At 39.6% G+C, this 21,605-nt stretch overlaps 1 protein-coding gene across 1 annotated transcript in view; it reads right to left on the bottom strand.

Annotated features, from left to right (window-relative positions):
* CNTN3 (contactin 3 (plasmacytoma associated)) overlaps positions 1 to 21,403 on the bottom strand; it is a 34,399-nt gene extending 12,996 nt beyond the window's left edge. Inside the window, exons 1-6 of the mRNA XM_009996934.1 lie at positions 21,198 to 21,403; positions 13,282 to 13,418; positions 10,998 to 11,127; positions 9,656 to 9,806; positions 1,922 to 2,049; positions 334 to 509 (exon numbers count right to left, since the gene is read on the bottom strand). Of these exons, the coding sequence (XP_009995236.1) occupies positions 334 to 509; positions 1,922 to 2,049; positions 9,656 to 9,806; positions 10,998 to 11,127; positions 13,282 to 13,418; positions 21,198 to 21,303 (828 nt within the window). The 5' untranslated portion in view covers positions 21,304 to 21,403. The remainder of the gene's footprint in view (positions 1 to 333; positions 510 to 1,921; positions 2,050 to 9,655; positions 9,807 to 10,997; positions 11,128 to 13,281; positions 13,419 to 21,197) is intronic.
* Between the last annotated feature and the right edge of the window lie 202 nt (positions 21,404 to 21,605).

Here is a 21,605-nt window from a genome sequence, read left to right as displayed (position 1 = left end):
GAAAGATGGGATTTTTTTGTTTGGATTTAGGCTGAAGCTCATGAAGTGTGTGTCAAGATAGCCTGTTAATTATCTGTAATTGCTGGGTTTCATGTGATCTTAGGGAAAATCATGCAGGGCCAGAGGTAGGAACTTAGGCTGCTTCAGGTCTAAAATCCAAAGTGTCTGTTATGGGGTTATGGGCAGCAAGCCAATCTCCATGGGTAATTTCACTCCAGAGAGGAAAATTTTACACACTCAGAAGAAACATCCTAATTTTAACCATGTAGAAGACAGAAAAGAAGGCTGCCTGTGCTGCAAAAGGCAGGTGAAGAGAAGGTGTTTGCAACTTACCCCTCCAACCTTCTCAAAGTGGGAAGCGTCTCTCTTGAAATCAGTGAGCGTCCCATTGAAGTACCAGGTGAAGCTGATGTCCAAGATTGGATCGTGCTGAACCTGGCAAGGCAAGACAACACTTTCTCCAACGGTGACATCCATGTTGGAAGGTGCCAAAGTAATCCTGGTTGGCTCTGTGGAGAGCAGAAATATCAATTACCAGACTCCAGTACTGCTGAGCTTTGCTTGCTGCTAATATTCCACCACGTTCTTCAAATCTGATGAATAATGAGTCACTTCAAATCATGCAGCTGGACTATAAATGCCCAGCCCCTCTCATGGGAACACACTGTGTCCTTGCACCTTTCCCAGAGGGAGCTACACAACACTGAAAAGGTACATTTTAACCTGCTGAGTACAGGCCAACACACTGTACAAGACTGAAGGCACTGCAGCCACAGCAGTGACATCCCCACTCCTGTGTGGTTCTCAGCAAGAACACCCATGTGTTGGAGCAGGAATTTGCAGTAGCAGCCCCTGGGGGAAATGAAGAGGTGGGAGGTGAAAGAAGGAGCTAATTACATCTGGAAACTGGAAGAAATCCCCATAGGGTAGGATGCATTGGGTACTTGAGTCCATGCATCATATAGCAGATAAATTGTGTGATTAAGAATAGCTGCTTGTTATTCAAGAATCACACTAAGAGAGAAAAATTTCAGGTACTGTAAATACTGTAAAAGTAAAACTTCATTCTAGAAATCCTTTGTCAGGAATTCAATTATTTGTACATAAAAGGGGCATAAATCATCTAAGTAGCACAGGCTGAAAATGTGAAGCTGTTAATTCACTGAACAAAATAATTCTGTTTGGGTCCATGAGACACAGGGTGTGGGACACAGCGGGATGTCAGATCATTCTGAGTTGGGAAAATCTTTCAGACATTCCAATCTTTAAAAAGAGAACATCAAGAGAAAACACAGCCTTCAGCTACACTGGAGAGACCACTCGTGCTTTTAATCCAGTACCTTGGACAGCAGCTCGGGATGGGTGACAGAGGATGGGGCAGGAACCTTTTTAGCTGCAATAATGTACAAAATCCCCCTTTGAAAAACTTTGTTACTGCCTGTGGAGTCCCTGGGTGCTCCTGCAGCTGCAGTTCCTGCCACATTTTCCATAGGTAAAGGTAGTTCCCTAGGGCTAAACAGATTGTGGACTGGAATATAAAATTACCTAGAGTATTTTTTAATTGCCATGATTTTTTTCCCCCACAAATTACGAGTAAAGCCAACAATCACAGTTACATTATTTAGTATTTAAAGAAGTGAGAGATGGGAGGAAAGTGTTCAGAACTCCCTCACATTGGAGGAGCATTTTGGACAAAGAGACAAAATTCCTCTGTCTCTTTCCTCTCAACTGATAAAAGATCCACAAACAAATACCCTTTTATCTTCAAATAGTGTTAAATATGTCACTTCTCACACTATTTACGTTCCACCACATTTTTTCAACAAACAACTCAGACTCCACCTTGGTGCAGACTCGTGTGGCAGAGTTGGCAATTCAGTGTGGGTGGCCTCCCCATGCCCCTGTGCTCCAGCTCACCTACCTGTAACTATTAAGTTTGTGGAGCCACTGGCTGTTCCAAACTGGTTTGTTGCCAGGCAGGTGTAGCTCCCTGCATCAGCTTTGGTCACATTGGCTATTCTTAGTCCTCCATCCTTTAATAACATGATTCTAAAAAGAAAAAAATAAATGCAAAGAGATTTTAAAAGTCACAGCACTGGTTTGTAGACAAAATGCTTTGATCCTCATTCTGTTACCACAGATATAATTAACTACATCAATTACCAACCTGCTGTTTGAAAATGATGTGGCCACACACTGATAATATCTGAACTTCAATCCATCCGTGGTATTACTCATCATTTTGGATACCAAGGGGACCAATGTTGTAAGAGATATTTGTGTTCATATATATGTTTGTGTAGGTGTGAGAGGGAGAAATCCCACATCAACTCCATCTTTTTCAGCTGCACCAACTGAAACTAGAATTTCAATTTTGAAACTAGAATTTCAATTTTGTAACTAGAATTTCAATTTTGTAACTAGAATTGCTTCAGGGCAAGACTGGAAAGACTTTCAGGACTGCAGGCAGGCACAGGGTGAGACACACCTGGTGAATGCACCATCTTGATTTGATTGCATTGCTGGAACAGAAGTTGGCCCATAGAGGGTTCATGCTCCAGGAAGCTGAGCTGCCATTCATTATTTATACTGATTTATATTATAAATAATACAGTGTTACAATGCTAGTTTTTTAAAAGCCTGAATCTGTATTTCAGAGAATAAGTTGGCAAATCAGGGTGGCAGAACAAGACTCCAGCATTGGATGGGTTCAGTGATCTTATTCTTCACCCTTAACTCCTCTGAGCCTCCAAACCCATGTCCCAGACCACAGCCCATGGTGGTGGGTCTGTCGTGGCCCTGCAGTTATGCTGCTCCTCTCCCTTCACAGCACCTCATCCTCAAGGCTACATAGAGACTGCATTGAAATGTCTGAAGGCAGGAGCCTGGTTCCTTCCACAGCTGCACTGATGCTGCACAGCTCTGTACAATGAAACATACTCTAGAAATAAGCACAACTTTTGATTGTTTCTCTTAATTATTCTGAAATGCATTTTATATATTCTTCAAGATGCTGCAACACTCAATGCTGCAGCCAAAATACATTTCCTGTGGGCAAACAATGAAATTAATAGATGCAAATTATAAGTGACAACAAGTCACCTTGTTAGAATGACAGACAAAAGCATCTTATTAAGGGGAGAAAACAAATTATAAATAGACAGTTTAATCAGTTTACATCTGGAAATAACCATCTTTGAATCTTCCAAAGGGTTTGGAGATACCTGAGCCAAAATGGCTCAAACTGACCTCCCTGGGGCTTATTAACTTGTTCTGGAAAATTTGTAAGGAATGTTTGGCTGAACTTTATATTAGATAGAAGATTTAAAATTAATTACATCTTACCATATGGTTTATAAGTATTTTAAATGTCTTTCAGACATGACTAATACGTTTTACAGGTAATTAAAATGGCATCAATAAAAGGTGTTAAAATAAATCAATGATGGCTGCAAGCAAGCTATTGAATTGTTGGGCTTTCTAGCTATTTTGAACAGCTTGTGCTGCATCATCTACTTCGAAACAGTTTCCAGTAGAAAGAAATGCAAAACCAAATACATACCCAAAGCCTAAGATCAAACCAAGGAAGAAACAGGACTGGGATTTAACCCAGAAAATATCTATTGTTTAATTATAACAAATCACATTTAGAGTGCTCTGAGATACCTGCAAGTCTAGCTGGGCTCAAAGAACTAAACAACAGGCTTATTAAAACCCAGACACAATTAAGAATGAAGGGTTTTTTTCAGAATTCAAAAAAAACCAACAACCACAAACCAACAAATCAATTCTAGAAAAAGATTATTGCCCAAATGAAATATTTACTGGTAAATTTAAAAGAGAAACCCTTTACATTTCCAGTTACAAAACAGTAATTGCAGCACAAACTACGAAAACACCAAACCCAGAAACAGCTCTACCCCCTTCCTGATGAAACAGGACAAACTGAGGATTTTATTGTGCTTTTAAAGTATTGGATATTCACACACTGAGCTACAACAACTGTTCAGTGGCTGTTCTGCTGCCAGGCAGCAATCTGAGTCTCTACCACAAAAAACTAACACATCCTTTGCATTCCCTGTACATACAAGAGCTTTTCCAATACATTTTGCTGCAGGCCAACAATTTTCAAAGTGAATTCCATTTTTTCAACAACTTGCACACCTTTGATGCACTGGCAAATGGCAGAAACTTTTAGTCATGTAAAACTGAGACAACTGGTGGAATAATGCTCTGGGACATACACCATTGGCACAACTGGAGAGTGATTTAGGACTTGTTTGGTCACCAGATCAAAACATCACTGAAAAATTCATCATCTCTTGCCAACTCTTGAGCAACATGGTGGGAAATCAATCTTTAAGAACTTTATTTTTTTTCCCCAGCAGTCAAAGGGATTGCATAAAATAACCCCAACTCAGAAAACCTACAGCCTTGTTTTAACTTGTTGACTGAGGTCAACAGAATGGAGACAGGGATTCACTAACTGCAACTTTCTGACTTGAGAGGCCCATGTTGGCAAAACAATGAGAGTCTTCCTGTGCCACCCAAACTAGGAGCACGTAGTTGGCACTGCAGATTTCCCAGGCAGCTGAGGGACTGCAGTGGGGCTACAGCCTCCTTAATTCTGTCCAGTATGTCAGGTTTTATTAATGACATTAAAATTTGCTCTATTTTTCTTAGCCATAACGGACCATGGAGAAATCCAACTGTGAAGCAGGCACAGGTACTTCTCATACTGATAAACTCTTTTACTGTTACAGACTGCACCAAGTTTTCATATTTACAGATACTGAAACAAATATCATCTGGAGAAGTGCTGTTCCAGAGTGCCAATCTGAGATCTGTCAACTTCAGTATCTGCTGTGTAGGAACATTCCAGCTACTCTGCATTCACTGTCCCTGCACCTACTTTGCTCGGAGAACTGGGACAGCATCATCTAGAAGTCTGCATAGTTCTACCTTACTGACCAAAATCCTGTCAAATTGAAATGTTGGTGCAGCACAACCACATACACATGACTAAGGGCCAGAAAATGCCTCAGAAGCCAAGACCACAAAGCTACCACTTCAAATTTAGTGTCATTAATGCAACTGTTAATTAATGCAAATTTGCTCATCCTCCTGTAACAACTCTTTATTACAAAAAATAATCAAACTAGGTAATCACTGCCTTTTATATTTGTTAGATTATCCAGCAGGAAAGACAACTATTTTAGATCCTTATTGATATGATAATAAACACAGAGATACCACTTTCCAGTTCGTAACACTTCATTACAAAGGAGCAGTGGAAAAGTGGGTCAAACCTGCCTTTTTATATATCAATCAGATTCCAACTAAATTAAACCAGATTAATAAGAAAGTCAGTACAAAAAAAAAGTTCCTATTGAAGTACTGGTGAGTAAATGCATTACTTTCACATCAAGGTGCTTCAAACTGTAACACAACATGAAATAAAAATACTTAATTCAAACTGTAGGGAAGACAAAACCAGTGCTGATGCTTCTAAGAATCATGCAACAGTTTATCAGGAATTATTTCTCTTCTTCCCCCCTTAATTTGACATCACTTTGCCACAGTTTGAGATGCTGAAACTGGTTTTAAGAGAATTGCATTGGAATATCTTTTAGTAAAGTTAAAGTTGGAAGCATCTTATTGCCTTTTTCTAGTCTTGGTGAATCTGGAAACACTAGGAACAAAGGTGGATTTATTTGTTTACAGGTGAAACAACAATCCACATGATCTCAAAATCCTTTCCATTAGAGGCTGTTTCCAGTCAGAGCACAGAACATCTCACTAAGGGCAACATGCAGGAACTGTCCAGTACTACAGACCAGTTCCAAACTGTATCTATACATACAACATTTAAAGAAACTGTTACAGGGGTCTCTCAGTCACAGCATATTTGGGTTTGTCTTCTGTTTTTGATGAGTTAAACTAGTATCAAATGTACTTAACCTTTGCTAAGTATCTAATTCCTCTTTTTTGGAGGATAAGAGAAAAATAAAAGCACTTCCATCTGGAGCTGGAGGTGTCTCAGGCCAGCTTTTCAACACAGAAAAAGGCCGAGTTTGCATCCTCTGCTCTCTCCAGCAGGAGCCCCTGGGAGCCATGGCCATGGTGGATGCTGCTCCAGATTCACTTGGAATAGAGCAAACTCAGTTGTGGCTTAATGACTGCTGGTAAAATATACTTTAGAGAAACGTTTTAAAGGCCTTAGGAGATGGCTGGCATGGAACAGCCTAAAGGAAGTAGAAGCTGCTCCCAGGGTGGTGATAACACAGTGTGACCAAAGCATGGAGTGAGAACTGACCTGTGCCAGGTCAGCAGGCACCCTCAGTACCTGATCTGCCAGTCATTAAAGATAAAAGCATTCTTGCTAATTCTTCATTATTGTGCTCATTACATCACCGAAAATGATTTATTTCCAAGGGCCAACACTGCATTCTGGTGAGAAGCATTTCTTCCCTCAGTACCCAGTTCATTTAATTCCTGTTTTCTGCCTTTCTTCCTGCATGTTCTGCAGTGCACACCACACAGTCACTGCTCTCTGCATCCCACCACTCTTTACTGTCTTTATTTAAGATATTGTCATAAAAAGCACATACTTTGCAAAACTAATGGGAAGCAAGATTGTATTCTTCAACAAGTGATTTCTCAGCCCAGAGCTCATGAATCCATGTTGAATTATATTTTCTTCCCTCCACATGACAAATCATATTCAGCTCTTTTAATTAAAATTCACTGAGTCATTATCCCACACTTCTACATACTGAAAATGCAGCACCATTTAAAAATAAATTAAGAATGCAGGCAACAGGGCCATCAAAATGAAAATCTTTCAGGCTTTACTAAAGTGATGTGGTCAGTACCTCCAGCAAAACCTAAGTTCTCTTATGACAAAACACTAAGAATCCATTGAAGCAAAAAAAAATGTGCTGCTAATTGGCAACCCCTTCCTGAACGGCAACAATTGTAAAACTGCAAGAAATTCAGGAATTGCAATTATTCATAGCAGACAGTAATGAACTCCAGTGCTTTCTGCAAAGAATTGCATTTCTGCTTTTCTCTGAAGGCCAGTGTACTTCATTTAGATTAATTCAGGATTATTGGCTCATTACTACATTTCCTTAGTGAGCCATTTACAGGGTGTTGTCTGAAATGTAGTCAGAGACACTTTGGGGTGTATTTTGGAGATACCTGCACTTTGCAGAACTAAAAGCCAATCATTTGTGTTCATAAATCCAGGCAGGCAGCACCACGTATGCTCAGAAGCTGAGAAGTACTTTCTTTAGGCACAAATGAAACTGGTGGGTACTGCTTTTGAAGGGCAACCCAAAGAAAGCATTAAGCCCAGACCAGATGCCTGCCCAGACAGAAAGCTCTCCCAGATGCCTAATCTGCCAAACTGCTGCAACTGACAACACTTAACACTTGAACACATGAAAAATACTGTGTTCCTTGTGAAAAAAGAGCCAAAGCTGCACAGATCAAGATGAGAGCAAGTGCCCAAACCTTTTGGGTACCAGGAGAGAGCTCTAGCCTTATGATGGAGCAAATAATGGTCCAATTGCAGCCTAAGTTTTTACTTATTTGGTAGCATCTTCTGTGTTTTGAAATTCCTAAACAAATCCACCATGTGGTTGGTACTTTACAGGAATAGGACTAGAAGAATCTCACCTGGGTCAGATACAGCTTCCTGATGAATGGCTCAGCTTTGTACAACCTAACACAAAGTTTACAACCCAACACCAAGTTCTACAGGAACAGGGATGCACTCCTGGAATTCCAACACACTGCCATGGCAATCCCCCTTCAGATCCCAGGCTCACACTTGGACTTTTGGGCCCTTCGGTGGTACCATTATCCCTGCATTCCCTTGTGAGCAGAGGGTGGTACCCGCACTGCAAGAGGAACACCCCCTGCCCTCACAGCCCAGGCAAACCCCATGACTTTCTGTGGCTGCTGCTGTGACTGCAGCCTGGATCTAACTCTGAAGCAGCTGCAGAAAGGGTGACCTCAGGGCAAACAGCTCCCTAATACTTATTCTGCTCCTCAGGGTTTTCACAGCCTGCACTGAGTGCGGCAGTGCTGGGATGTCCTAAGTACCAAACAGCCTAGTTTCACACCAAATCAGGCATGTTACCATCTTAATTACACCTTTTATCCAAGGGTTTTTCTCCCTGTCCCAGTTCACTGCTTGAAACTCTCAGTCTATGCAAATACTGACAGGTAAAACAAAAGGCTTGAAAAGGCAGTAATCCCTCATGCTGGAGATATGCAAAGCAAGGGGCTGCTTCAGAGCACAGAGGAGTGCAACACTTCTCTATACTTCAGTTATACAATTAAATCAGTAGCCCATTGGAATTTTAGTTTATGACTAAGTCAATAATGCTTTAATGATTACTGCTGGAAAAATGTTTACTTGTTGGAAGAGGACATGGGTGAAATACAAACTGAGAATCACCAACACCAAAATATACTCACTGTCATGTAAACACAAAAGCAGCAGCAACCTGTGCTACCATTGGTATATAAAGTTCGTGGTTCCTTGAAATGAGCATTAAAGTGCATTTCTTTTTCTGTTTCCATCTGAACAACAGGCACAAGTACATCCATAATGAGTGCACATCTCATTCTTTCACACACCTCTTAGTTGTGCCTGAAGTCATAGTATCTTAACCCTTTCAGTTGCTGCACTGACTCAGGACCCATGTCACCCTTCTCAATATTTTCATCATCTTTCATCCAACTCTGCTGCACACTTCTGAGTGAAGATGATCAGCACTTAACACAATATCCAAGGCCATGAGTTTTTCTAATGGCATAACAAAATTTTAGAAGTTCTTTTCTGTTCTGCCCCAACCATCTCACCAGTCTGCTCCTGTGCACTGAGCAGACGTTCACACCCCCCTGTGCACAGTGATGCTTGTAGCACTTCCCTAAGTGTTCACAGTTAATTTACAACACTTGGATACAAGCAGTTTTGCAGCTTGGCTTTTTCTTCCCTAAGTGTATCACACATTTGTCAATATTGATTTTCATCTGTCATCATTCAGCTCAAGTGTTTGGGTTTGTGAGGTCCATTTTGCAATCACTTGCAAAACCTTGTTTGTTTTGGGGTTTTTTTGTGTCTGTGTCACCTACAATTCTGAGCCATCTTTGTAATAACTTTTCCCATAAAAACAGTCAGTACTTTAACAGGAAAAATAAAAACATTAGAATAGTTAAAGTGCTACTCTGGACCTCCCTGTTATTAACTTTGGCCAACTACATACTTATTTTTTTTCTTTTAAAATCTCCTCTCTTCTCATCAGGCCCATTATCACCAGGGCTGTAATGTGCCTCACCCTTGCCAGCATTTTTGGAGTATTTTGCTGAAGAACTGTTTTATAAATTTGGCATTCCAGTTTTCTATCAATATCTGCTTCTCTCTCAATCAGGCGAACGGCATGAAACTGAAAATAAAAGGTGGCCATTGACCTTAAAGAAAGCTCAGATACACTGACAATTAAAAAGCAACCAAACAGCCCCCCTCATAAGATAAGACTTCAGAGAGACTTTACAACTATTTGAATCTACAGACCACACAATTACATAGAAGGACACAAGTTTTTCAGATTAAAACAAATAAACCAATATAACTGGATACCTTTCATTTTCGTGTAGCTGCTCACCTCCCTTCTTCCAGAAGCATTTGGCCTTAGGGGAAGCTTTGGGTTTGCACTCAAAATCAACTGTGCTGCCTATTTGGACCTGGATCAGTTTCTTCATGGGATTCTTGGAAAAATCTGGAGCAGAAGCTGCAACAGAAGGGATGGTAAAAGTGAAACAAAGCACCTTTAACTATATTAATTATACTACTCTTTAGCACTTACATACTTTGCAGCTTCCAAACATAATTAGAAACATGAATTAATTAATTCAACCAGAACATCTATTGGACATTGATGCATTTCTCCTCCTTATATTGGTACAAAGTAGAGGTTCAGTTGTGCAAAGTACCTCACCTAACACAGCAAGCACAGATGACACTGACTTCACCTGAGCTGAAGGCCCCTGAACCCAACAAGCATCAAGCACATGCCCAGGTTTATGCTTTGTTGACTGAGTGTCCATGGCCTGTCTGAGCCCAGGGAGGGCAGTCAACACCAGCAGCACCATTACAACTCAAGGAACTGGTTGGCTTCTGGTTTTGTGTGAGAGGGCAATGTCAGCTCAGATCTATTGGATGACACAACAGTACAGGTTTCAGTAAGAGCTTAGAGAAGGCACGTGGCTTCTGTCCACGCCAACACCGAACGTGGAGAGGACGTGCAGTATTTGAGGAGTTCAAGGTTTCAGGAGCAGCCTGCTGATGGACTGTAACCTTAACTATAAAAAGGAAAGAACTCCTGCCCCAAACCACACTGCTCTCACAGGCCCAGTTCTGAGATCAGTCTGTGCTGGAGGCAGAAATCACACAGGCATATGAGCACGTAAGGCCCGAGTTCAGTGTTTCCCTCTAACAAATGGCTGTCACTATTTCAGACTCACAGCCTGTCTGAATGACTGAGTGACAACTCCCTGTCCCCTCCATCAAGAAAGGCTGCACATGAGAACAGCCTATTGCTTTTAAATGCCATGGCTCCCCTGGGTGCAGCAGGTGAGTGCAGCTGATGGATGTGCTGAGCTAGTGCTGCCTCCAAACCACAGGAGCAGTTTTAATCTTCAGGCCTGTGTCCAAGCCCCCAGCTCTGCTCTTCCCCTAATTAATAATTTAGCTCTGTTCTGTTTGAAAGCAATGAGTGATTGGACTGTAAACCCTCTGGAAGCAGGAGTCAACTCCTCAGCACTGCACGTAAAGATATTAGGTCGACAAAAAATGTTTATTTCAGCGACAGCATCTGAGTGAGTTTTATTTGAGATCATGATGAGGTGGGATATGAGGGAGGTGGAGGGGGTGTGGAGAGGGAGAATGAGGTTTGTGTTTTGATGAAAAAGGAAAATCTTACCTACAACTCTGAGCTCTGCACTCGAATAGATGACACCATGTTTATTTTCAGCTATGCACTGGTATCTGCCAGAATCTGTCAGATTTAGATTTGATATTGTAAGTGCACCATTTTCAATTTGGATCCTTCCCTGAATATTAAGAAAAATACCTTTATTGATGATATATTTCCTGTGAAAAATTTAAAATAAGTAAGAAATATCAATAGGACAGCAGAAGTACAAAAAAATGGGGTAAATGTAACAGCATAATAATGAGAAATGACTGCATCACGGTATGGCAACAGTGATCAGATATGGACACTTGTCAGCACTGGGTATGAAATCCATTCTTCAAAATTGCTCAGTATCACAGAGGCTTCATAATTTCAAATACCCTTGTATTTCCCCAGAAACACGGACAAAATCATACTAGGCTCCTCACAACAGACCAGAGTATCCAAACTACACAGATGGCCCTGGCATTTCCCTGCAGTTAGAGATTTCACACATGCCATTTGCAAATAAGCTCTGTAATACTATGCAGAAAAAATACCAAGAGTCATTACATGGAAGACACATATGTAAGTGCTCTAGAGCTGACAAAGCTACTGAAGTACAGGGCTCTTCTCACTTAATTTTGGAAAGTTATATGATTCCAGTAAGAAGTGATTAATTTGAAGGATGGTGATGAGAATAGAATCCAGTGACGAGGACAAAACCAAAGGAGCTTCTCCTCTGGGGAAAACTAGAGAAACAGTAGCAAATCAAAAAGAACAAACTATTTCCTATAAACATTTTCTGGGTTTTTTTGGAGCAAAAGTGCTTAACAAGCAATCAGGATGTGGCTCAGCTGCCTTTTCTTAAGGGCACATACTCAAGTGTTGGCCTCACTGCAGGGTGACTCTGGGTATTTGTGGGCAACCAGGAGAGCTCAGCTCAGCTCAGCTCCTTCCTTGGCAGGTCCTTTCCCAGTTTAGTGCAAGGTGCTCAGCCAGTTAGACAAGGCACAAAATCCCTAAGCCTAAGTCTTGACCCTCTAGCATCCCAAGCTGCTCTTCTTACCCTTCCTAACAGATGTGTTTCTGGAACAGGCAAGCTAAGCTGAACAACCCCAGTAGGTTTTTCTGGAGAAGATCCAGCATGAGGAGGAATTATTGCAGTCAAGGAGCTGAAGACAACAGATCATGAGAGAGAGAACTCCTTTCCTGATGTCTCCTCAGCACTGGCTTTCAAAGAGTTAGTCTCTGGTTTACAGCCCCCTATGTTTCCAGAGTCAGTCACGCTCGTGCCCTTACATCATGCCAAGAGGCAGGACAGCAGTGCTCAGAGCAGAGAGATGAGATGACTGAATGAGAGAAGGTATTTTTGTACTTAACAGAGCTCAAGAAACGTATTACCCGGGTGACATTGTGTGATATGGTAACAATGCTCTTAAATCACCGAGATGAGATTTTGTACTCCCTCACTTAACCTGTCCACAAAACACTGCCATTCCTTTTAGTGAGCACATAACTGCAGCTCTCTGAGCGCTAAGAAGTGCTTTTCAGTGCTTAGATCATTTTTCATCACCATTCACTAAATTCTCTTCAGCAGTCACTCGTTCCTTTTCAACCGTAGGTGCCAACACTGAGCACAAGGCATCGGCCAAGGGGCAAATTCCTTCCTGCAGTGGGGAAGTGCCCACAGTTCATATTCCTGATGATCTGAAGTGGGCAGGTTTCCCAAGGAAGCAGTGAGAATTAAAATCAATACAGGTATCAGATGCATTTCTGCATTTCTGATCTGGAGACCAAATGTCTCACCTCCCAAGCACAGCCTCTCTTCCCTCTCACTAACTGCGTTACCCTCCACCAAAGCACACACCCAGGTTGCATTGCTGCTCAGCTTTCACTCTACCAAGTAATGGTGCCCTATGACAAGTACAACAAAATCATGTTAAGTTCTCTATCTCTTATTTACAGGTGTTAATGTATGCCTTTAATTAAGTTCCTTCTCCAGTCTTTCCTTTTATACTTGTTTGTATGGTTCTATCATTGCTTTTAAATCTTCTTTTAGCCGGGATATTTTTGTCCAGCATAATTTGTCTCTGTGTTTCTGGCGTTGCAGCTTTTGAAGTTTTCCTTGTGAATAATCTTGACAAACACATGAAAACCAGTATCAAATAGTTCTCATGAGTGATTATGTGGACTTGTATGAACTCTTATATTTATGGAATCATAGAACAGTTTGGGTTGGAAGGGACCTTAAAGATATGAAGTCCTGTTAATTTTACATAGCACCATGTTTTTCCTTATGGGATGTTACCTCTATTGACAGTTGGTCTCCATTCTTCAGCCACCTGTATGATGGTTTGGGCTTCCCACTTGCTCTGCAGTCCCAGTATAAGGTGTCTTCTACAGCAACTTCCAGGTCTTTTATTGTCTGGATCCAGTGAGGTTTTGCTGCAGATGAAACACAAATTAACATCAAAGATCCTTACAAGTTATTGTTCCTTATGGGAATCAAAGGGTTAATCTACATGGCAAGGATCTGGCAAGGATCCCACTGCTTCTGCTTCAAGTCACCTCATGAAAGGAATTACTCTTCCTTTTAAACATTTTCATTAAACCAGAAAAGAATTGAGATCAGAGATCACTAGAGCTGAACTAGTGGAACCAAGATTAAAATCACTAATGATTAAACAACACAACTGTGAAAGTGAGGTAAATGTAAAATAAAGAAATTAGTGGTGATGCTGGAATTCAATAATTTATGCAGCTAAATAATCAAATTCATATTGAAGAAATAATGCTAAGTCCTGAAAAAATGTAAAAGGATGTTACATTTGTATGTCAGCCTTAGTTCTAAACACTACTTGAATTGTTTTCTAATGCTGGTCAATACTTAACTGGAGAAATACATGAACACATGAGACTGTTTTTGAAAGCATTACTTATAGCACAGTATTTGGATGATGCAAAGCATTAAGAATATGGCCTTAAGAAAGCCCATAAAAATCACTGCATTTTGAAAAAAAACAAACAACAAAACCAAACATCCTTCATAATTATCTAAAGTACAATTAAAACTGCAGAGATGAAAGTTTTAAACATCAGTTACAACTTTCATAGGGTTAAAAAAAAGCTCTTTGAGAAATAAAGATCAGTGCAGGAAAGACAACAGTACTTTATTCCTTTAATGCTGTTTTAGACAACAATGTTTTATAGCTCATTTGTGTGAATTTTCTTTAAATTTTTTTCAACTTACTAGAAAGTTTATAATCTCAATAAAAGCTGTTTCTCCTAGGAAAGATAAATTCTGGGCACTGAATAAGGAGAAAACAGATTAGAAGTAAACTTGGTTGCAAATACAGAGCTAAATCAATCTGACTACCTTAAAGATATTCCTAAATGGTTAATTTAGGAAGCTGTCCTAACACACTCAGATCAAAACAAGTCGAGGGGGCAAAAAAAAAAAGGCCTTGGTGATTTCAAAGGCAGGTTGGATGGGGCTCTGAGCAGCCTGTTCTAGTGGGAGGTGTCCCTGCCCATGCAGGGGGTTGGAACTCGATGATCTTTAGGGTCCCTTCCAACTCAAAAAATTCTGTGATTCTGGGATACAGGAAAATATTATAATTTAAAAGATGAGTTTTGGAAGCAGAGAAGGCCCTAAGGGAAGTCTGTGGCACAGCCAGGAGCTGATCCTGTTCCATTGCCACAGGCACAAGATCAGCAGCCCAAGGTCTGGATGAGGGCTGGTATTCCTTTCATTCCTAGGAAAGACTCTCTTTTCTAGCACACAGTTTTTCTGTCCATCACATATCCTGCATGCAGGGATAATCAAGGTGACCATGTACAGTGCCACACTTTTCTTATAGCAAGGATTAATACTGTTTATGATTTATGGATAAATACTCAGGATTAATTTCTCACAGAAGAACCTACTACAGTGTATTCCTTGAGATACTAATGTAGGAGGTGTTGGAATAGAACCAGCATGTGCTGAAAGCAAAACCTCCTGATATTTCTTTTGTTTTGCACACCCCTCACACCTCACAAGGATCAATGCCTTTCACTGATTTGAGGATGATATATTTTTACACTCTCTTTATCAAAGTCAGCTCTGAAAGCCAGGATAACCTGATCTTCCTGTCAGACAAAGGTACTCTCTTAGTGATAATAATTTTGGTTTAAAGTTAATCTTGTAACACTTGAGTTCAAGAAAGAGTCATTGCTTTATCTCACTGTCATTTGGCACATTTGCCCCATGTGTCCAGGGGATGAAAGCTCAGGACACTCCATGCTGACATGCTTCCTGCACTTGGCATGCCTAAATATTTATGCAACAACAACAGGGACTGAATTATTGATGGATCCATACATCTGCAGTATTTCACATCTGCTGCCTATCTCCACTCAAAAGTAGGTTAAATACAGGCTATTGTCAAGTTCAAAATCTTGGATTCAATTCCATCAATGAAAAAACCTATAAATTTTAGGACTCTTTATGTCAGTCTCCATAGGAAGGTTTCTCAAATCTCCACAGCAGACATGATAAACTGGGTGTTTTTGGAAAGTGTGGGAGCAAGACAACCACCCAAACCAGAAGTGAACAGAGGTTCCTAAGCCCCTAGGAGAGAAATTTATGGTGCTTGTTCATTCACAGAGAGTGTTGGGGTAGACTTCAGTGATTTTCTAGAAGATGGCCCTTTTTCTCTTCAAATTACTGATGAAGAAATTCAGCAAGAAAGAAAAAGACCCTTTTCAATCTGCCACATCACAAAGTCTTTAAAAAAGGCTGAAAAAGTATTAGGAAGTGTTTGAAAAAGAATAGTTCATCCAACCAGTTCAAAATTGAAAAGACAGAAGGTCATGTATGAGATCTACACACCCTCTCAGAACAGAAGTGTAACTTTCCAAGCCCAACACTGCCCTTTCCATTGAGCTCTGCCTGCTGCACCTGAATTTCTGAGTCTACTGCTTTATTCCTCTTGAGGTGTAGTCACTGTTAGGCAAATGTTACCTGCTTAGAACAGCCTGTTCCACCAGCTCTGCCATGTCTGTGCTCCTGAAGGAAAACTAGTGTCTTTGGAACAAAGCCTCATTCTCTCCTGGAGCTACTGCATTGGCCTGGTGTGTAACTTTGATCTTCCTGAGGAGACACCACTCCTTCCTCCTTAGGCAAGGAACAGGCAAGCAGGCAACGTGTGCTCATTTAAATGAAAAAAAAGTTGATGTCCTGTAAGTTGAGAGGCTGGAAGTTAATTTTAATGGAGTTTGTAGTGCAGGGTTTGAGACTGTGACAGGAATCTGCATGGTGAGGTCATATTAGCAATTCTCAGGAACTTGCTGTGCAATCTTCATGAAAGATTCACACAAAGATCCCTTAGGACAACATACTTGTAGGTAAGTGATTTTCTGAAGCAGGTTAGCTGTCAGCCTCATGGCCAGCCACTTGGAAAAGAACCAGCCTATATTTTGCTTCAGTTGCTTTTGCCTAAATTATTCCTTGCAATGCCCAGGGTCCCACAGGCAAGAGGTGATGCAAGTGTGCAGCTTCACACAAGTATTTATCCCAGGGAGGAGACTTGGTCACCTCTTTTGCTGGCTATGAACATCCTTACAGCTAATTAGGCCAAGCAGGTCTTCCTGAAGAAAACAACAATTGCTTCATTACACTCAAGGGCACCCCTGAAGGCCATAAGGAAAGCAAGAACCGTCTTTTAGACTTTTAAGAACCCTTTGAAATGACTGTTCTGGGGGTTGGTGTGAATGAAAACCATCTGCAATGACTGACTGTGACTAAGCTCTTGGAAGCAATGGCTGAAAAGTTCAGAAGCTGTGCTGAGATCTACTTTGTAATGACCTGTGGGGTACCATGCACAATGCATCTCAGCAGGTATTTTTACATGCAATTTCCTTCAGAGTAGTAGACTCCAATAAAAAATTCCTGTTAATTCTGTGAGCCACAGCAATAGCATGAAGGAAAGGCAGAACTTCAGGCTCATGACTTGTGTCCAGGCACTGTGCTCACCCAGAGAGCACCAAGGTCTAAAGGAAGCTCTTCCAGAACTGTCCCTACCTGGGGCTTGCACAGAAGATCTGGTCTGTTTATACCCATATCTTTACTTTGAAATTTACAGTATAAAAGCTGGTCTGCAAATCTCCTCTGAAAATACCTTTGGACTGCTCAGCAGCTGGGCAATAAATCAGAGTCAAAAGGAACTTTCCACAGTGCGACAGAAAGCAGCTATGAAGCAAACTGAGAAAAACACCAACCAGAAAATGTAACCTTCATTTTTCTAGGTAGTATATCTGAAAGTCAGGCTGTGACATTCATACTGATGCCTACAGCAAAGATGGACCTTATTTTATCTCAAAACTCCCAAGTGACTTTAAACATGAACAATCTTTTTTGCTGGTAAAACAACAGAGCCTAGAGAAGCATCTAACTCATCCCTGAAGATGTCCATTATTTGACCTTCATTCAAAAAGAAAAAAGCTCTCAAACAACAGGTAATTTCTACATCACTGGGGAAGGTTTTAGTGTTAAAAAAGAGTAACAATTTGTCTGTGTAGCAAGGCAATTAAAATACTAGACAGCACTGACAATTAAACTCTAGGCTGATCAAACTATGAAACTCCTTGATATTCTACAGTAATTTTTAGTTGTGTATTTAACATTTTGAAGATGTGAGGCTTAATTTCTGAGTGAGGATCTTCCACACACATGAACAATGCAGTTTCAGTCTAGCTTTGCTGGTAGATTATTAGAAAAAAATTCCCAAATATATTTTTTTTTGGTGTTTTTTTTGTACACTAGAAAATCATGTAGGTCTTACTGGGAGGTTTGCCTTTGCTGTTGCAGACCACAAGGAGAACAGCAGCAGCAATTTTCCCCCAAGTTAAACATGTTACCTTGGTGCCAACAAGCAAAAGTTCCATTAAATCAGCATGTGTTAATGAAGAATATATTTCTATATAAAGAATAGAGAGTATACTTTAAATTAATTGCTTTATGTTATCTCTGCCATGTTACATGTTAAAAATAAATAAAATTCAGGAATTTAATTGTTTTATCTCCTCTCATTTTTCAATGCCATGATACATCTGCATGAATTCTTTCTTCTTCTATTATCTCTTTATGGAAAGGACCAATAGCTATGACAAATCAAAGCAAATTATTTATATATTCAGGTTTTATATTCAATCAAAGTTAGATAATCTTGTCCTATTTTTAGCACATTCTGAACTCCCCTGAGGAGAAAACTGGCATTAAACAAATGTTGGAACTGTACAAATGACAATAAACTGAACATTTGATGTTGGGCTTTTCTTGGTAAAATCCATCATGAGAAAAAAGGAAGATGAATAGTCTGTTCATAATGTTATAAAAAACCTCAGAATATCTGTTTTAGAGTATCTATTTTAAATATCAACTTCGACTATGAGTCAAGAGTTATATTTAAAACTCATAATACATTTTTTAAAAAACAGACTAATTTTATTTTTCATGAAGAGAGTTAGAGATGTGCACAGAAATCAAATATTTATAAGCTTTCTTGAGAACCTAACTATGGACACGATGAAAGCTGAGCCTATATTCAAGTGCTTTGTGGTTTCAAGACTGCAATTAATTATTATTAGAAGAGGAAGAGATAGGATAGAAGACATAAGTGATTTTATTTTTTTTTAATCAAACCATTTATGCACTGAAAAGCTCAATTTTCAAATTGTATAGTTTCAGCTCATAAAACAAATCAGGAGAGCACTTCATAGCAATGAAATGTTTTGAGCTTTTGTTTAGGACTAGCTTTGTGTTTCATTTACAGAGCATCTTTAAAATCTGCAAAAAACCCAAAAACCAACAAACAAACAAACCTTTTTTTTCAGTCACATGGAAAATTTTTGTCACTTTTTTACCCCCATGAGGATTTTATGTTCTCACTATTTCACTCTGACAACTTGGAAAATGTTAACTCCAGCTCTTGTACTATTTATTGGGAAAAGTACTTTGTTCTGCTGAGGAGAAGAAAATAAATGTTGTCACTGTTGAAATAAGGTATTTGTTTGTAATGCTTCCATTATTCTATATAAGATTAACAGACAAATCTTACACTTCTACCAATCAAGTGTTTTACCAGCAGCCACTGACATGACCACCCAGATCTGTGCCACCTTTGCCAGTGTTGGTACTTTCTGGCAGATGGGTATTTTTTTATTCTAAGTCTTCAGTATGTTGCATTAATTTCCCCCAAATCCTCATCTGCTTTTAGAACAACTTCCTTAAATATTGATCTTCTACTGGAAGACTGAGTGGCATATGGTTACATTTCTTTACCAGACAGATTTCTGAGCTTTGATACCAGGCACAGCAGTGAGCCATGAGAAGATGGCATCTTCAGTCATAGAGCATTATTAAACTACAAACAGAAGTAAAATCCTCCAAATTATTAAAAAGTGTTGAAATGATCCTATCCTGAATACAGACTTGTTGACATTCTATCTGCAACGACAAAGTAAATGACAAAATAAGAAAGATTGCTTAAATCTACTTAATTCTGCAGAGTGGGTTTCATTAAGCAGAACAAATGAAATGAAACAGCTGGAGTGCCATGAATGCCATTACAGGTCTCATTACTCTTTTTAGGCTAAACATCCATATCAGGGATGAATCTAATATGGGCAGACATATATATTGGAATATGAACTCTCTTTGAGGGTTTAAGTCCCTTTCTGGATTTGTAATGAAAATGTTCACACTGATTTACTTGTCCCAAAACTGCACCTTGTTTGCTTTTATTGATTAGCAACATCCTTTATTTCAGCTCTGTGTCCTTTAATGAGCAAAAGAGAACTTGAAAAGCAGGTCAAATATCTCAAGGTTGCCCACTATCGTAATTACAAGGACTAATGAACACATCTACTCTATTTTGTATGTAGTTTACATTGATCTGCCTCACAACTGCCCAGATTTAAAACAGGAGTAGGAATACCGAGCCACACTGATGGACAAACTACAACTTGTTTGAAACTCCCACTTAGTGAATAAAAGTCACTTTATCAAATCAACTGCATAATGCTGAGTTTGGAATGACAGATGACACTGGCAGATGGAGCATCTTAGATCTTTTGCCCCATGTTCTTCACAGGATTAATGAAAAAAGACTTAATTACAGCTAGCATATGGAAAATCCAGGTTGCTTAAAGCCCCTCGTCCAACCTAAAGCTGGAGTATCTCCAATGATGAGGTTCTGATTCAGTGTAACTACTATTTTGGAAGCTGAGGTGGAGAGAAATCTCTTTTCCTCTTTATAAAATCTATGGTGCCTTAAATTAAAATCTTCACTGACTAAAACCCACCTTGCAGCAGCCCTGTGTGTTCCAGCAAACAGCAGCTTCCCATGCAGAAGTGGTAACTGGGAAGAACTCTCCCCTGAAGTTGCACAGTAGTTACACTTTACCCTTCTACATAAAACTTGGAAAAAAAAAAAAAAAATCTTTGCTCTGCTATTACTGGATGAGAAACAGCATTGCAAAGCCCAGGCTGAAACATTCTTTAAATTGCCATTTACCTAAAGAAAATTATATTTGCTGAGATCTGGCTTTAACAAAAAATGTCAATTACCACTTTGTTGCAAATCACTCTAGCTTTAACCAGCACCAATGGGTTTTGCTGATATTCATTTCACTCTACAGCCTTAAATTCACAAGAGACTGTCTGTTTTCCAGCTATTAAATTTCATATTATTTCATATCCTATGCTAGATTATATTGTCTCATTTATTTACTCATTTAAAAATAAAATTGGCTGTTTTGAAAGCAAAGGATTGACAATATCCATCAGTAATCTTTTCCTAAAGCAAGATAAAATTTGCATTTCCTGTAAATGTGAGGCCTAAACGATCCCCCAAATAAATCCAATTGACTGAAAATCTAAGGTTTCACCAATGGACCAATAAGAACTGTTAAAAAAAGTCTTTCCATCATAGAAAAATAAGCATAACCACTTTTTCCACTACTCTTAGCAACCCTTTTGAGCCTGCACATTTATCAGAAATGTTATGCAAAAACATGGCACAGAGTTCTCATTCTCTGCAAGTTGTTAAGATGCCACGGATTTTTAAGCACAAATGCTTGATGGTATTGCAGAAGATGTAAACCACAAAGCACCCCAAACCAGTTTATATTTCATGTGTAAAGAAGGGAGAGAGAGAGAGAGAAGGAAAGTTAGTTTCCTACCATAGTAAGTGAGACGTCCTCTCGCAATGTTTTTTCCTCTGGAGTTTTCAGTTATACATTCATAGAGCCCTGCATCCTCTTGCTGGAAGTTTGGTATTTCAATCATGCCATTGGATTTCCTCAGCTTTATTTTACTTGGAAATGGCAGACCATCAGTTCTTCTCCAGTTAATCTGAGGCACAGGGCTAAAAAGAAAATAATTGGATTTTAAGCAGTTTTGCCTAAAGTACTTGATTGTCAAAATTAGATATTTAAACTAATATACAATAAAACCTAGAAGTGACTAAAAGCTCGTGTTAAAAGTGGGATTCATAGTGCACGTAGCAGATGGTCAGACACCATGACAACTGATTTCCATGTACCATTCTGGTTTATGCCCTGTTATTTGTGGTATCCAATTTTTCATTA

Source organism: Chaetura pelagica, unplaced genomic scaffold (genome assembly GCF_000747805.2).
Source record: "Chaetura pelagica isolate M959 unplaced genomic scaffold, ChaPel_1.0 scaffold24, whole genome shotgun sequence".
Lineage (NCBI taxonomy): Eukaryota > Metazoa > Chordata > Aves > Apodiformes > Apodidae > Chaetura > Chaetura pelagica.
Note: the sequence above shows the minus strand (reverse complement) of the source record. Positions and strands in the feature narration are given on the sequence as shown.